The sequence below is a fragment of the Sylvia atricapilla genome, chromosome 3 (genome assembly GCF_009819655.1).
Source record: "Sylvia atricapilla isolate bSylAtr1 chromosome 3, bSylAtr1.pri, whole genome shotgun sequence".
NCBI classification, from domain to species: Eukaryota; Metazoa; Chordata; class Aves; order Passeriformes; family Sylviidae; genus Sylvia; species Sylvia atricapilla.
The window spans coordinates 26,591,455-26,608,978 of NC_089142.1; the positions used below are offsets into that span (position 1 = coordinate 26,591,455).

At 36.2% G+C, this 17,524-nt stretch overlaps 1 protein-coding gene across 1 annotated transcript in view; it reads right to left on the reverse strand.

Annotated features, from left to right (window-relative positions):
* The window catches only part of EYS (eyes shut homolog), a 718,715-nt gene that overhangs the window by 421,574 nt on the left and 279,617 nt on the right, over positions 1 to 17,524 (reverse strand). Inside the window, exons 23-25 of the mRNA XM_066314978.1 lie at positions 15,347 to 15,443; positions 14,051 to 14,158; positions 13,332 to 13,477 (exon numbers count right to left, since the gene is read on the reverse strand). Coding sequence (XP_066171075.1) covers positions 13,332 to 13,477; positions 14,051 to 14,158; positions 15,347 to 15,443 — 351 coding nt within the window. The remainder of the gene's footprint in view (positions 1 to 13,331; positions 13,478 to 14,050; positions 14,159 to 15,346; positions 15,444 to 17,524) is intronic.

The following is a 17,524-nucleotide window of genomic DNA, read 5'->3' on the forward strand; positions in this document are numbered from 1 at the left end:
CACTGACATTAATCTTGTGGAAGGCATAAGGTCCATTAAACATAATTTTAGCATTGTCTCATTAAGCCTGTTATGGGTAAATACTCTGTTAACAAAAGTTTTCTATGTGTAGTGCATGGAAAACTAGGGCTGAGAAGGTCACTGAGCTTGTGTTGTTGATTTCATCTTAAGTAAGATTTATTATAGCTTAGTGACTAATACCAGAGATTTAGATTTTCTATTTCTATTTGACTTTCTGTCAGTAATAGACTTATTTCAGGCACCTATATCAAGTCAAATTAAATTTGCCCTGATTGGACTGCATAAATTTGAAAGGTTGCCACCTATTTTGAAGTATCTTTTTCTTTGTTTAGACAAGGTTTGATTTCCACTACAGACAACTTTGAAAGATAAGATTAGACCGGAGGAAACAAAGAAATTAAAACAATTAAAAATTAAATTTCCTTTGTCTGAAACTTTGACATGTTTAGTTTTCATTGAATATCAATTTGGGATCTTAGATATGTATGCATGGCTGTTAAGAACTGTATCTTCCCATTTCATTTAAAAGTGAATACAAGAACCAGAGGGATAAAATATAAAAACATCACCTGTAGCTTGCACTGTTATTTAGATATTTGAACTTTAGACTGGAGCATGATTTCTTTCTTTTTGTTTGAAGGAACGTGATATTGGTACTTTCCTATTCCCCTAGTCTTGGGATCTGCTTGGGTTTCCATTTCTATGTTTCCTGCTCCCAGGCTGTCAGCAATAGCCTGGCAGTGGTGCCCAGAAACCCCACCCCGTCAAAACCCATAGTCTGTCAGGCAGTGACAGGTGGGGGATGTCACCCCCTCCCCAACAGGGCCATCCCAATGCCAAAGCTGGAGCAGAGCAGGCAGCAGCCACTGGCCCCAGCACAGGGCTTAAACCAACGACCTGATTAGGTCATGGTAAGGTCGAGCCTTTGCACTGCTGCATCAGTGCACTGCTGGGGCATCCTCCTACTGAGGGCAGAAATATTTACTGAAATACAAAATGAAGAAATCAAGCTACACCTAAAGATATAGCAGTGAAGAACTAAGATATAGTTGACAGTTGAATAAACTTACAAAAAAGGAAATAGAACAAGACAAACCTGAAGAATGGTGCAAGTAAAATCTATTAATTCATGTCTGAATATTGGGAACATCAGAAGAAAATTAATATAGTTTTCAATATTTCCAGAGGAGGCAATGCCACATTGTCACACTGTAGCTGGACAAGCTGCAAATATCAGTTCAATATCTATGACTTCCTAATTTTGATTTTAAGAATATAGGATTTAGTGTCATCAATTTCTTTATGAAAACTGAGGAAAACTTTTAAACTTAAAGATAACTGAAAACTTGTAAGTGAAAGATAAGTTTATAAGAAACAACATATGTCTCATTTGAACTAATACATTAACTAATGCATTTTTATGCATTTTTTAGTCAAATGACAATAAAAGTTTGCTGTTCAGTTGAAGATTCAACTTCTAGTTTTCTTCTTGGGACACAAGAAATCACATTTACTATGAGTAAAGTGATGTATTATTTGAGTTACAATTTAAGTGTTTCATCAGATACGAGAACTATTCTGTGCTTGGAGGTTTTCCAGACCCAACTGGACAAAGACTTAACCATCCTGTTCTAACCTCATAGCTAAAACTAGTTCCAGCAAGCAATTGGACTAGAGACCTCAGAAGGATCCTTCCAACTTGATTTATTTTGATTCAAGAACGAGATTTCCCCTTTACAGCTTGACCCAGCAACCTAGTTAGTGACAAAATGCATAGGATCAGAGGTATGATATGGGTATATCGAAGCAGATGAGAACACATCAAGAATGTGATGATGTTATATGAAAAATTACTTGTGACTAATATGTATTTTATTATACCTTCATAATTTTCTTACACTTTTTAATTAAAAAATCTGGTCAAATTCAACCTCTCCCAAATAAATCCAAAAAAGATGCTACCATGACCATATTTTTTTGGAAATAAGAACTGTTTTAAGATACAGCAAGTTGTTCTGCAAAGTGAAACCACCTGTCAGCCGTCATTGCTTTAGATATTTATTGTTGTGGCTGACTGAAACATCCACAGGTTTTTAAGTGATGAATTGCTTGTTTCTATCTTACTAGTTCTATCTGATTAATTTGCTTCTTTCTTTCAACTAGTTCCCAGTTGTTGTGGGTTAGGAACCACATTCCTCAATTTAATGCTGCCACTGGAACTATGCTGCCTCTTCCCCTCCCCCCTCCAACTGGAGACATGAAATGCAAATATCAAGAGTTGAAAGAAGAAAAATTACTGGAAACAGCAATGAGATAAGTAAATTAAAAATAACAATTAAAATATTAATAACAAAATGTACAAGAAAGAGAAAAAAAAATTACATGGAAAGCCCATGAAAATAAACAAATACTGGACAGTTTTCCCCGCCAGGTTTCCTTGACTAGAAAAGAACCCCTTCTCCCTGGAAGAGAGACTCCCTTTATCCTCCTGCTCCCAATAATGACTTGAAGTGGTATAGAATAACATCCCAGCCTCAGTCATACTCCTTTCTAGCTACTGCAAAAAATTAACCCTGTCCTGGCTGAAGCCAGTCAAGAATTTTTCAGTGCTAAAACACTGAAACAAACTGCAGTATGAAAATATTTATTGAAATGTTCTTAAATATTTTTAAATATTTTATTTTATAAATACTACAGTAATTTAACATAAAATATATTAAGTACATTTACAACTTACACAAAGCTCAAAGAAATGTCATGGAATCGCAGAAGAACGTACTGGCATTATGATGTGTAATGTTCCTTTGTGGTGTTCTCACATTAGAGCTGCTTAAATGTTCCTTTGCCTCAGTATTTGTAGCAGACTCATAGAAACTGAGATTTCAATCCCCTGGGAGTTGGTAACTCTTACAAAATAGAGACTCCTTTAAAGCATGCATGATGACATACTTGAATGCATTCAAAGGTCCCTCCAAAGTTACACTGGATGAAAAGTACAAAGGCTCTCTTAGTTAGCAGTAATAGTTAGGGAACAATTCTAACAGTTGTATCAGGGCTTTCTCCAATTTTTTGTATAATTAATATAATTACAGGTAAAATTAATATATATTTATATAATTAATGTAAGTATAATTAATGTGAACCACTGATTTTGGCTCTAGTAGCCCTAGATAGTTCAAATTCTCACGTCATAGCTTATGATAATAAGATCTAGATATAATCACTTTGAATTGCAGAATTCTTAAGGCAAGAAAAAACCTCTAATATCATGGAGTCCAACCACTGACCTTGCAACACTCTGTTCAGTCCTAAACCCCATCTCCAAGTGCTACACTCCCATGCATTTTGAATATTCCAGGGATGGTGGGTCCACCACTTCCCTGAGCAATTTGTTCTAATGCTTGGTCACCTTTTCAGTGAAGACTTTTTTCCTAATATCCAATCTAAACCTCCCCTGGCACTTGAGACATTTTCCTCCCATTCTGTCACTTGTTACCTGGCAGAAGAGACTGAGCTGCTCCTCGTAAGATTTATGCTCTAGACTCTTCACCAGCTTCACTGCCCTTCTCTGGACATGTTCCAGCACCTCAATGTCTTCCTTGTAGTGAGGAGCCTGGAACTAAACACAGGATTTGAGGTGTGGCCTCACCAGGGAGGAGGAAGTGCTCACTTGCTTCACCATTGCTCACTTTACCACAAGCTCTCAAATGTTCTCACAGTATAGTCCTACCCTCTGAATTCTTCATTTTAAGCAAAAGGTTTTCAGGAAAGGATTTTACATATGCTGTACTCTTAGACACTGATCTCATAAATTATATCTATGTTAGCTGTTTCTGTTGCTATCTGTTTAGCTGGGCATTGTTTCAGTTTTATTAAATATTTCTGTTCTGTTAAATAATACATCTAAAACACAAGGCAAACCACAGAACTTCTCAGCAGCACTTCCATAATTAGGATGCAATATTTAACATTGATTCTATTCTTATGTGGTGTGGTCTCCTGAAGGAATTCTTCTTGTTGTTGTCATTATTATAATCATCATCGTCATAATTATGGCAATAAGACAGAAGTTACTATAACAGTGTCAATAGTCTTGGATGCCTGAGCAAAATCCATTATTTTGAGAGAGGCAACTAGCCTTTCCATGAAATCCATGGGGAAAGTTAGGTGCTGAAAGACTTAAGAAACTATAAAACTGAGGAAAGAGCTATTAGCATATGTCTAGGTTTAGCATTAGAGAGTTAGACTCCCTAGGAAAGGTATTCTGAGCAGTGGAACTGCTTAATCCATGTCACAGTGGCTTTACTGCCATGCTTTTGAGGAGAAAACTTACCCTGGGGCTGCACCATTCTGTTGCAGCTATTTTTTTTCTTTCATTCAAAATAGCTTGCACATTCTGAACTGTGACAATACAATTGCTTACTGCTGTCACTTGTATGAGTCTAACAGATCACCTTCCTCCATTTTCACTAATGAATTAAAAATTGTACTCAAATGTTTCCATTTGATTTTCAGATCTACTTGAAATGGTTGGTTTCACATAAACTGACAGAATGCATACATACTGGATATTTTATATAGAAAATATTTCTTCTGTTTGGTTTGTTGCTTTTCTTTCAAGCCTTGCTTGTTTGTTTTTTCTTATTTGGTATACATTATTATTATTATTAAACAGATCAGCCACAGAAAGAGAATGTGAGGGAGAATAAATCATCATAATCTTACATGATACACAAGAACTGGATTCAAGGCTTTGTTCTAGTCAGCATGGAGTAATGTATGCAAAAAGCAGCAGAAGTTGTTTGAAACCATTTATTAATTTAGTAATGACTATGACTGAGCAAGAAACTTGCAGGAAAGTGTGACAATCAAATCAAGATGTTTTTTGCCAATCCGTGATGCCTCTTTAGGCAGTGGGTACAATGGTAAATGGGTCTGAATTCTATCATGAGTCCATGAACACTGTCCCTTTTATCATTATGAAGCAGTGTTTCCTATGTAGCTGCTAATCATAAAGAAAATTAATAAATAACTTGCTGTTTCTTTTAAGCAGATAAAAGTAAGAAGTAGAGCTCATTGTATTCCTCTTCTGTTGACTTCCATAAATCCAGAAAAAGAAGCTGATTCTGTTTGACGATAAATAGTAATTAACTGTAGAATACATCAGTGAAATCACCTTAGAATTGCTGTACTAAATAAATTTAAATCAGATAGTAATGAGCATGAAGAAAAAAAACCTTCACATTTCACAGAGTATTTTCTCCCTAAGTGTGCAGATCTGTAACCCAAAACAATTATATTTTACAAAACAAGGGGAGTGTACTGTCATCCAAGTTCCTAATCACAGATTTTATTTGTATACTATGAGTTTCTGTTGCCAAATTCTCATTATGAATAGACTACAGGATTGCGTATTTTGAGCATAATTTGTAAAAAAATTAGGTAATCATTGGTTTTGTCTCCTTAAGGACGAGAGACTCTCCATACACTTTTGACACCTTTCTTCTTACAAATAGGATTTTCATTTGTTCAGTGACTTTATTTCTTTGAAACTATACTTTTCTCTACCTTAATAGTTGGAGGTCACTGCTATTTGGTACAATAATTTTACTGATCTCATTAAAATGAATTTTTCCTCAAATACAAAAATATATTCTGGACTATCTTCTCCTGTTGCTGAAGTAAATAAAATATTTGAAATCAAGTTATGGGAATGTCACAACCAAAAAGTGAACGTGGGTTTGACACAATAGTCTAACTTGGTTTCTGTTGTGGCATACAGAACACTGGACCAAAAACTCTGGTACTCAATTCTTATATTTGTTTCCTGTAATTTGGTACCCTAAGGACTCAACTGGAAGGTGCTGAAAAAGCTGGCTTATGTCCTTGAAAGGCTATTTGCTAATATGTCTGACAGACATGAAAACTGGAGAGGGTTCTCAGTGACTAGGAAGAGAAAACATTGCACTTACTGCTCCAAGAAAAACTGAAAAGTGATCTGGGGAGCAACAAGTCAGTAAGTCTCAGTTTAATCCAATCATGGAGAGTATCCTGGTGGAAGCTGTTTCTATGTGAACAGGAACAACTATAGTCTGAGAGGAGGCCTGCAGAGAACTCAGCAATACTGGTGGAAGAAAGACTGGACATGAGCTGCGACTATGTACTTGCAGCCAGAAAGTCAGTCATGTCCTAGGCTGCATCAAAAGCACTGTGGTCAGCAGGGTGAGGGAAGGGATTTTTTCCCTCTACTCTGCTCTGGTGATACCTCACCTGGAGTGCTGCATCCAGCTCTGGGCTCTTAGATCAGGAAACGTGTGAGACCTTTTGGAACAGTTCTAGAGGAGGTCATAAAAATAATCAGAGGGCTGGAACACCTATGAAGAAAGCCTGAGAAGCTGGGTTTTTCACCCTGTAGAAGGCTCCAAGGAGACCTTATCACAAATTTTCAATGTTTTAAGTGGACTTATAAGAAAGATAGGAACATATATTTTAATAAAACTTGTTGCAATAGTCAAGGTGCAATGGTTTTAAACTAAAAGAGGGAAGATTCAGATTAGATATAAGGTTGACATTTTTTACAATGAGGGTGATGAAGCACTGGAACAGGTTGCCTGGATGTGGTAAGTACCCCTTCCCTGGAAGCATTCAGATCCTGGCTGGACAGGGCTCTGACTAACCAGATTGAGGTGAAAATGTCCCTGCTCATTGCAGAGGGGTTAAACTAGGTAATCTTTAAAGGTCACTTCCAACCCAAACTGTGGTACTATTTGTTTATCAAGGGACAGTCATTCCTGAATAATCTGGTTGCCTTTTATGATGTTACGACTAGGTTTGTGGAAGAAGAGCTGGACCTCTTTGCAGTGTATGTCACTTATCATGATTTTAGCATGACTTTGGCACTGTCTCCCAAAATATTCTTGTACGCAGGTTAGAACTTCATAGTCTGGAAAGGTGGACAACTAGATTGGTGAAAGGTTGATTGTGGAGGAGACCTGTTAAAAAAGGAGTATCCTCAACTATGCCAACGAGGCTTAGAACTCTGGAAGGCTTGAAGAAAGAAAACTTTGCATGCTGTAGATTCTTCCATGTCTTTTGTCACAAGATCCACCTCCCTATTGAAAAATAGGTCCACTTTTTTTATTGGATGTTTTGCTCCCTGTATATACATGTATATATATATAAGGCTTTCTTGTGGTTTTGCACATTTTCTGTATTCTCAGCTCTAGTTTAGATTTTCCTTTCTTAATTTCAATTCTACACACTTGGGCAATGACTTAACATTCCTCCTAAATAGCCCTTTCCTTTCACTGCTCCTTCACTGAATGTGTGCTTCCTTTCTGCATCTGAGCTCAATCAGGTGTTTCCTATTCAACCTGTTGGCCCTACCTTCTTGAACACTTTTCCATGAACAAGGAGGAGCAGCAATGGAGCAAAATTGCCACCAGACTAAGACTTAACTGTTTAAAGTATGTCTTAAGGCTGTACTTAATAGACCATAAGTCACTTTGAGAGGAAAAATAGTGTTTGTGTCCTGACCTTGGCTCCCAGGAGAGATTTGTCACTTCAAACCAAGTACTCAATGAGTATTATAATACAATAACCTTACTGTTGTAGGTTCTTTATGGCCTAGGAAGTCTTTGCTGAATAATGTTCAAGCCCAACAAGTCCACCAAAAGTGCCCCCTTCTTTCCTCACAAATCAGACAAGATATTATAGCACCTCTCAAGAAACTGCATAAAGCAAATTTGTGCCCTTCTTATGATGCATTCACCAAACCTAAAATTTCTAAAGTTCCCCAAACTTAGGTAAATACTCTAATATTTAAACTAAAAGACAGACACCACAAACTCTACATTAAGTACAGAAATGCAGACCTGTCAGTCAGCATTTTGAATTTGTTCTCAGTGTGCCAATCATTTTTGACCTCATTATATATAAGCTACTTCTTGCTTTAACATCTCAAGGAGAATGCCATTAGATTCCTCCCCTCTTACTAAATAAGGAGTCACTTCAGTTAGTAGTGCAATTACTCTTCCACTGGATATCAATAGTAAGAAATGCAAGCAGAGACTTGGGAAGTGCAAATGCAATCACTACCAGACCTGACTGGCAGTAGAAAGCTGTAAAAGGATCTGGGAAGGTCAAAAAGATAAAGTAAACTTCTCTCCCGTTTAACTGATTAGATTTTGTGGGACTTTTTTTTATTGGGTCAACCTATTGTATGAAAAGTGGAGCAGAGCTTTCATTGTCACATAGGCAAGATGAACAGCAGGTTCTGAGTCTGATGATAAGAAAGACTGGGCCTCAAAAATGATGTAAAAGATAAGAATAAAAGCTGAGTTATTTAAGCCAAGATTTTTACTTCATTTAACATATAACTTAAGTACACACTTAGTCACTTCCAAATGTCAGTTTGTATGCATCTCACAGAGAAAACAGGGCAGATCTGTGCTCTACAGAATAACTTTTGGAAAATAATTACTGCTCTGCAGAAATGACTGAAATCAGTGAGTTCATGGTACTTAATAATTTTTTGTCATCTTTTGGATGATGGCCAGTAATTGGCAGTTTGAACAAGAATTTTGAATTTGTATAGCTCATTTTAACACACGTTCTATTTTAACCACTGAAATCTTATTTTTAATATTGACTCGAAGTTGGAAAATGTTCATGGAGGAATTCAAGGCACCTTCTGTGAGAAGAAACCAGGGATTGCCTCATGACAGACATAGTTTAAACTCTATTAGTTTAAAGCTATTTTGCCTTGTCCTATCATAATGTGACATTTAAAAAGTCCCTCTGCAGCTTTCTCATGAGCCCCCTGTACATACTTGAAGGCTGCTATAACGTCTCTCTGGAGCCTTCTCTTCTCCAGGCTTAACAGTGATGCCTCAAGTTTTAGCTTTGATATTTCTCAGTTTCTGTGCTGCCTAGGTGGGTAGTTCTGAGCTTCATATTAAATGTTAGTAAGCTCTCTTCCCAGGGTAGGTAGACAAAAGAAATAATTTTCCAGCCTGAGATAAGGACAACCATTACAATCTTCAGGCCCAAAAAGCATAAACAATGGAGAACTGAAGAGAGCAAACAAGGAGGATGTAACTTCATAACCTGAAACTATAATCAATTAACTCCAATAATGCAAATGGACCAAAACTTATAACAGTGTGAAACCTTGTGACTGGTTGTCCATTTAGCCCATGACTATTTTGAGTCCATCTTGAGCGTAAGCCTAGCCAGGCTCTTTTACTGCCCAAGGTTTATCCTTTAAGGCCTTTTAATAAACACCTACTTTATTCTTTAAGTCTGTCTAGTCTCTGTTCTAGGTCAGCCTCTGAAGACATCAACAGCCCGAACCTTTTTGCCTGTCTTCACAGGAGAGGTGTTCCAACCCTCTCATCATATTTTGTGACCCTCCTCTGGACTTATTCCAAAGGGCCTGTGTTGTTCTTGTGCTGGGACACCTGAGCTGGACACTTTCAGTTGTATTTCAGGTGGTGGCTTCTGACAGGACCAGAACAGAGAGGGAAAATCACCTCCCTCAACCTGCTGCAGTCCACAGCATGGGTGGGTTTCTGGGCTGCAAGCACACTCTGCCATGTCATGTTTACCTGACCTTCTTGTCAACCAACAGTTCCACTTTGGGATTGTCCACACCCATTTTCAAGACCTTGCACTTGGCCTTGTTGAGCTTCATGAGGTTCCCATGGGTCCACCTCTCCAGTGTGGCAAGGTCCCTCTGGATGGCATTCCTTCCCTCCAGCACATCAGCTGCACCAAACAGCTTGGTGTCATTGGCAAACTTACTGAGGGTACACTAGGTGTTACTTGCTATGTCACTGACCCATGAGTTTTTTCATATTTACTTTCTTTTCTTATTCTGTTGATGAGAGGGACTGAAAGAACATCTGGATGATCATTTGGTAGCAGGATAAGGTTAACCCAATACATTCTAAAAAACCCAAACACTTAAGTCTCTCAAAGAGATCATAAAATTGTTTTCTTAACCTCAAAAAAAGAAAACCAGAAATTAAAGTCTTAAGAATAATCAAGTCTTTTGATGAAGACAGTCACAATTCAGTACTATAAATCTTTCAAATTAAGCAATTTAAAATTAACAAACAAAGTTCTAGTGTCAAAAAACTTGTATTTTTATTAAATCCATTTTGCAGCAGAGTTAATGACCCAGACACTTATGGCTTATACTTGAATATAAAATAAATTTTTCATGAACATGAAAATTATTTCACTTGAAGCATGTCTGAATCATCTGAGTTATATTTTGACATAAGATTATTCAAATAGCAAGATTTAGAAGAAGTGATTAACACCTCAGTCACAAAAGTGACCTTCAGGGCAAGAAATCATGTTTAATTACTTATAACACATTGTGTTTAATTACTTATTTCTTTTAAAATTTCATAGTGAGCATCTGAAGGGAAATTAATATCAGTATTTCATTTTTTAAATATCAAACTCAGTGAAATATATATATATATATATTCTAATTTTATTCTTTACATAATTGTGTAGGAGTGCACATTCAGAATGCAACGTCAGGCCACTTTGTAGCAATGAAGATATATCTGTAGTCCTAGATTATATTTTTCTTCTAATTTTAATTTGCTGATTAAATTCCATTTGATTTATAATTCCACAAACAGTCATGAAAGTTCCAATTGTTCAGAGTGTATATTCAGATTCCCTCACAAAGAACCTTGGTAACCTATCAAGCCAAAATAATTCTTACATGCCCTTTGATGTCCTTAGATTATGAAAAAAATTCCTGAATTTATAGAAACATTTACAAAATGAAAGGATTCTAGAAACATGTAGAGAAAAGCTGTCCCTGAGTATACCATATTTCAAAGGCTGTCTTAGTGTAAAGAATGCTATGGAAGCATGGTGTTTTCTTACTCAAAATATCTATCCTCTATTCACATTAAGTCTCATAGTTGGTACATTACAAAGCAAAATGTTTAGTGGTTTGTTTCTTCAGATTTGAAGTAAAAATTCAACAGTTACTTTTATAAGCACTAGCATTCATTAATCCAGCCAACAAATGGCTGTTTAGACAAAACAGGTATTAGGTTCAGTGACTCACAAGGCATCTTCTATTTTATCTTTTTCTACCTAACACTTTGGTAGCACCAATGTACAAGCAAATATGCAGTAACAGCTGTGATCTTGAGTAAAGAGCTGTTCTACTTAGGACTTTCAGAACTGCTTTATGAAATCACTTTAGTTCATATTTTGCTCTAGTAAAAAACCAGTTTCTTACATGCCCAAAAGTTTTGTTCTCCAAAGTATCTGTTGTAAGGATTTTAACCAGGGTGCATTAGTGATATTCAGAGCTTAGGAAAACCGTTGTTGCTGCCAGTGAAATCATGACAGAATACATCTGTGTGTTTTCACTCTGAATAGTGATAGTCTTTTGAAAGAGTTTTTGTGATGTGCAAAGCATTAGATTTTATATCAGCAGTGTGGATAAAAAGCTATATTTTAATAGTTACAAAATTATTTCTAATATATTTTTTGTTAAAATCTGTTTTAAAGGAAATAAAATTATGAACAATGTAAAATAAATCAAAAATAGCATAAATTCGTGGAGAACTTAAAATTTTAAGAGATACATTATATGTCAAAATTTGAGAGGCAGCAGAGCAGAGATCAGTGTCTAAAGACTGCCTTCTCTAAGACAGTAAATTACATGATGACCAGAAAAAACATTCAGAATATCTAATGTCAGTTAGTAATTTTAAAATAAGATTTAATAAATAAATTTAAATATATTAACATAATTTGGCCTAACCGATTCAATGGATTTTAAATTGTTTCCACTTTTCATTCATTATTAAGTGTATAATGCTTTAATAGTTGATTATTAAAGTTCCAGTATATTAAAACATTTTTCTAAAATTCAACTGATCATTGGGAACAATTAATTCTGTCATCTGTCTTTAAACGGGCCTGGTCTTTGAAAGAAAATTTATTGCTAAATTGCAGCTAATTGGAAAAAAAGAATCACAAAAAACCCTGCAAGAAAACCCAACATCTTAACCTTGTTGGTTAAATATGTTAGGGAAAAGCACAAAAGTCAAACTGCTTTGTCAATAATGAAGAATCAAGACAAAAGCACACCTGCAGATTGCTTGTTCCTTTTCAAGTTAGAATCTCCTAAGTGCTCATCTGCAGGTGTCTTGTCTTTTATAAATATAACAGGGTATTCTTACAGAAACATGTACATAAAGGTTAATACAATTATTTTAACATTTATTCATTAGAAATTGCATCTGCAGTGCCACTGCCTAATAAACAGAAGTTTTTTTGATACCCAAGAAGTACTACTTAAAACACAGGCCAGATGAAGAAAATATTGGAGGGGGAGGTTTTGAAAGATTTAGACAGGAAAATTATATTTTTTCATTTTTTTCATTTTTGTGCTGAAATGTCAAGGATAGTTTTGAAGAGCAGTGCACAAGTGATATGTGGAGTAAGATTTGTGGTGAATGGAAGAAGGATATACACCTATATAGAAATTCCTAAAACTGTACTTGTTCTTTATTCTGTGAAGAATTAAATTCCTCTCAGTTCAGTGGATGCAAATTGCATCCTTTTTTATCTTGTACATTGTGTGGCATTCATCACAGGCTGGGATAGATAGGAAAAAAACATTTTATGCAGAAAAAATGCAGAAATTATTCAGCTTGAGGAAACAACTGTAAATATTTCTGAAGTCATATGATCCCATGTGTTTTCATGTTGCTTAATATGGATCTATCAAAACATTGTGTATGAACTAGCTCAGCAGCACACTGAGAATTTAAATAAAAGTCAACATTATTTTAAATAAATTTTACGGCATCTCTACCTATTGAATATTTTGTCATGACTCTAAAAATGTGAAGATTAGCACTAAACGCAATGGTGTTCATCCAACACGTCAAAAATTCAAGGTGTTTCTATGGTTCTGTACAATTTAAATGACAAGGTAGCATTTTATTGTTTGCAAAATTTACTCTGCATCTACGGTAATAGTTTTTTCCTGGCTGAATCAAAAAGAATACACATTAATTTTCTTTGTGCCATACAATAACTCATTTCAACTGAATGTAAGGGTGATTAAAGAAATTATAATTCAAGACTTAATAGAAATAACACTGAGCTACTTCAAAAGAATTAGATAAAATTCTATTTAAGTTAGTATTGATTTATCCTCCAATAAAGAGATAATTTTTGTTCTTGCTATAATATTAAAACCATGTAAAACTGGTGAGATAAGCTTCTCGGCTGTGGTAAAGAGTAGATCATACCTGTGAATCCAGGTCGACAGAGGCACCGATAGCCTCCAAGTCTGTTAAAGCAGCTTCCTCCATGTAAACAAGGCAAAGTTTCACACTCATTGACGTCCATCTCACACAGAGACCCATAGTATCCAGGTGCACAATTACAAGTGAATCTTTAGAAAAGGGTAAATCAGGTATGTCAGCAGAAGTAATGATGGGACCTATTGCAATATTTTTAAGCCATATATATTTCCTGATGCCAAGTTGATGTCCCTAATCTTCATCCATACTTTACTAATTAACAGAGTTTTCTCATTTCCATGTTTCTGAAGCAAAGAGGATGATATAATTTTTGTTAAATTGATAGAAAAATTTGGCACAGTAATTTTAACTGAAGGTATAAGAAATGACTTAAGGGCTAATGATCTTCTGGCACAAGTCTGAATAACTTGTGAAGTGCTGTTGAACAAACATAGGATTTGTAGCAATCTAAATCAAGATCAACTTTCTTCTATTTCAGTCTTTTTCCAAATTAAAAAAAAAAAAAAAAAAAAAAAGGAGGAAAAGAAGATGTTGTGCAGAAGACATTTTCCCATCTATCTTCCCTTAAGGTCAGATAAGAACTAAAAAACTGAGTCAAGTAGCATTTGCTTACTCCATTTTAACTTGTCGTAGGGCAAAGGTCCCATCCAAATAATGAATTAACATAAGGAAATCAAGGAACTTTTCATTTTGTAATAACTAACCTGTTTATAAGATCCAGGCAAGTTCCATTGTTCTTACATGGTCTTGATAAACATTCATTAATCTCCACTTCACACAGGGTCCCAGTAAAGCCATGTTGGCAGGAGCACCTAGCAAAAATGATGTCACTACATTATGTTTTTAGTTAATTATAAAGATTCTGGAAAAATATGGCAGATGTTGAGAGGTATTAATTAAATGGTACCAAAATCATGTTTGCTTGTCACTGGTATTTTGCAAAGGGCAGTACTTTAACAAGCACCAAAAATTACAGTGTCTGAAACCCAGTAAATAAAACTTCTGTTATCATTAGCTGAAGGCCATAGGCTTTGTGCTGATCCCACTGTACAAGGGCTTACTTAGAACTTGCCTTGGCCTGAGCTGCTTTTCATTTGTTCTGACACCTACCCTGCATCCAGCTGACTGATGCTTCTCATGTTAGAGCTTCAGCTCTGGAATAGCATCTATGGTGAGGGTGTGAGACACTGATATGACAAATAATAGCCTTTTATGTTCCACTCCTGAAGGATGGGATGGCATCCAGAGGAATCTGGACAACCTTGAGAAGTGGGCCCTTGGGGATTCCATGAGATTTAACAAGACCAAGTGCGAGGTGCTGCACCTGGGTTAAAGCAACCCTGATATCAGCACAGGCTGGGGGATGAACAGATGGAGAGCAGCCTTGCTGAGAAGGACTTGGGGGTGCTGGTGAGTGAGAGGCTCCAAGAAAGCCTGAGACTGAAGATGAGAGAAAACCAATTTTGAACATAATAATTCTCCTGACAAAGACTTCCACATGCATGTGACTTGCAGTAAAACTGCCAGTTCTTGAGAAGGATAAAAATCACTGATCACTGGATGCACACAGATATTGTGAGGGCAATCATAATCTAAGAGAAATAATTGAAAGCTTTCTTATGTAATAGCTATAACCGCATTCTTCATGAAGTTTTCCTATTAACTCAGATTGTCTGTACTATTGTAACTGGTCTAACAATTCTGCTTCATTAAGTTAGATCCTTGATGATGATGATGATAAAATCCTGATGATTTTAATTAGCCCAAAATAAATTATTGGGGGTCATACTTATAGTGTATATGTATTACTTTTTGCACACAAGAAGATTTAGACTATAATGTGACTGTCAAACACATAACACACCCCCCAGCCCCCCCCCCCTCCCCCACTTCACTGAAGGTCAGCAAACATTAGACAGAGTAGGAAAAGGAAAGGAAAGGGAAAAGCTAGATGATAAAAATCCATGTATCATATTTGTCAATCAAGTAATTTTTCTGACCTGTAGTGGTTGATCCCATCCACACAGAGGCCTCCATTCTGGCATGGATGGGAGATGCACTCATCACTGTTAACTTCACAGTAAGTACCCTCAAATCCTGAAACACAGATTTCATTAACTGTAGATGAATGAATTGTACTATTTGATGTGAATTAAAAGGTCACAGATTATCATTGAGGTTTTTCTACCTGAGCCCAGGACTAACTGAGACAATGAAAGTGTCCAGCCTGGGAAACCTCAGTTGCACTCAAAGCTATTTAAGAAAAGTCTGAAAGAAGCATCAGCAATGGTCACCTCTTTGGAGCTTTTATACTGAAGATCCTTGCTCTTGGTATCTGAGTTGTGTTGCAGCCATGGCCAATGCGTAGCTGTGTACTAGGCTGACTTTGGCCTACAGATAGGCTCCCTGGCTTTACCTTGGATCTGCCCCATTCCCTGTAGCCTTGACTAGCAGAACAACATCCTCTGCTGTTCCTGGACACAGCCACTGGAGCTGCTGTGCCTGCCTCATTCATATACTGTCAGTCTGACCTTTTCTTCTGAAGGAGCCAGCCCTTTAAGTGAGTAAGAGCCAGCCCTTACTTAAGTGAGTAAGTGAGCCTCATTCACTGACCCTAATATCAGGACTACAAGTAGAAGTAACCCTGAAAAAACTTTCTCCAACTATTTTTGTTCCTTAGCTTCAGCAAGTAAATTTCCGGACAGCATATGAAGTCTCAACGTACTTTAATGCACCACAGAGAACAGATTTGGATAGAGCATCTGGATAAATATACTGGGAAAATGTAACCCATTTTAAAGGACTAAAAGCTTTCTTGGAGAGTGTGGGACAAAATCAGAAACTAAAAGCTAATTCAGTAATTTATATATAGAGAGAGTAGTGGAAGTTAGAGGACCACATTTATTCAAAGAAGTCAGTAGTTGAGAAAAAACACCCCACCCAACTGGTTAAATATTTAAATTAAGAAAAAATGTGACTAAGATCTTAACTGCACAGTACATCACTTACATAATACATTCGCCTGTGTAAATGTTCCACAATATGTACTAAAATGAAATAAGACACTTATGTGTCTAAAGTGATAAATGAACCCTATTTCTGCTCTTAGCTTAATATGTCTTCTAACACTTGCATAAATAGGTGTTCTGCTAAATGCATACTTGTGTTAAAATTCTATACATACAGTGCAGAAACTATAGCTACTTAGTTGAATTTTGCACAAATTCAATATAATTGTTTTCAATTGATGGAGAAATAAAGCCTGGAACATTTTTCAAACTAGCCTTTCAATTACACTGTTATGATGTTATTATTTTTTTCAGAAATTTCTTGAGCATTAAGGATACCCTCATTTATTTCCTATTTGTATGTGTCACCAAAAAATCCCCAACAAAACCAAAACCAAATCAAAACAAAAAAGGACAAAACGAACCACAAAAAACCCCACCAATCCCCACAAAACACTGTAAAATAATTTTCATAGCAGTAAGAAACACTGTTTCAGGGTACTGTTTTGGAGTATCTCCCTCAGCACAGGTATTAGTTTATAGTGTGCAAATGGGCCTGAACCAGAGCAAACCATCCAAGTACTTTTCTTATCTGTAGCACGTGTAATCTGCATCTCAATGCTTCTGAACCTTCATCTATCCCTGCCTGTAGTTTGATTAAAGAAAATAAAAGAAAGATAGAAGAACAGTAAGCTAGTACACCACAGAGCAAGTTAAGTTCTAGGTTGTGTGAGCAGGCAGAAGTCACTCTGACACACAAAATATTCAGGAGATATTTGATATATGCCATTCAGTGCCACTGAGTTAGAGCAGGTAAGATGACAGCACGTTTCTCTAACTCTGGTTTAATTAAGAAATTGGAGGGCATGGTGAATGTAAGACACTAGAACCCACAGGACTATTCAAAGTCAACTTCTTCATCAGTAATTTCTCATTTATTTGTAATGTTTGAAATTCCTAAAACTAAATTTGATTACTTAGTGGAAGGCTGTCAATGGGCAGGGAAAATAGAACTTCACTGAAAAGGACATACTGAAGGTAACCCAATGTAACATTATAAATAACTCACAGATATATAGATATATTTTAGCTCCATAATGCTATCACAGAAGAGTTGTGAAGATAACAAAGCAAAACTGAAAAAAAAATTAAGAACTTTTATACAAAATG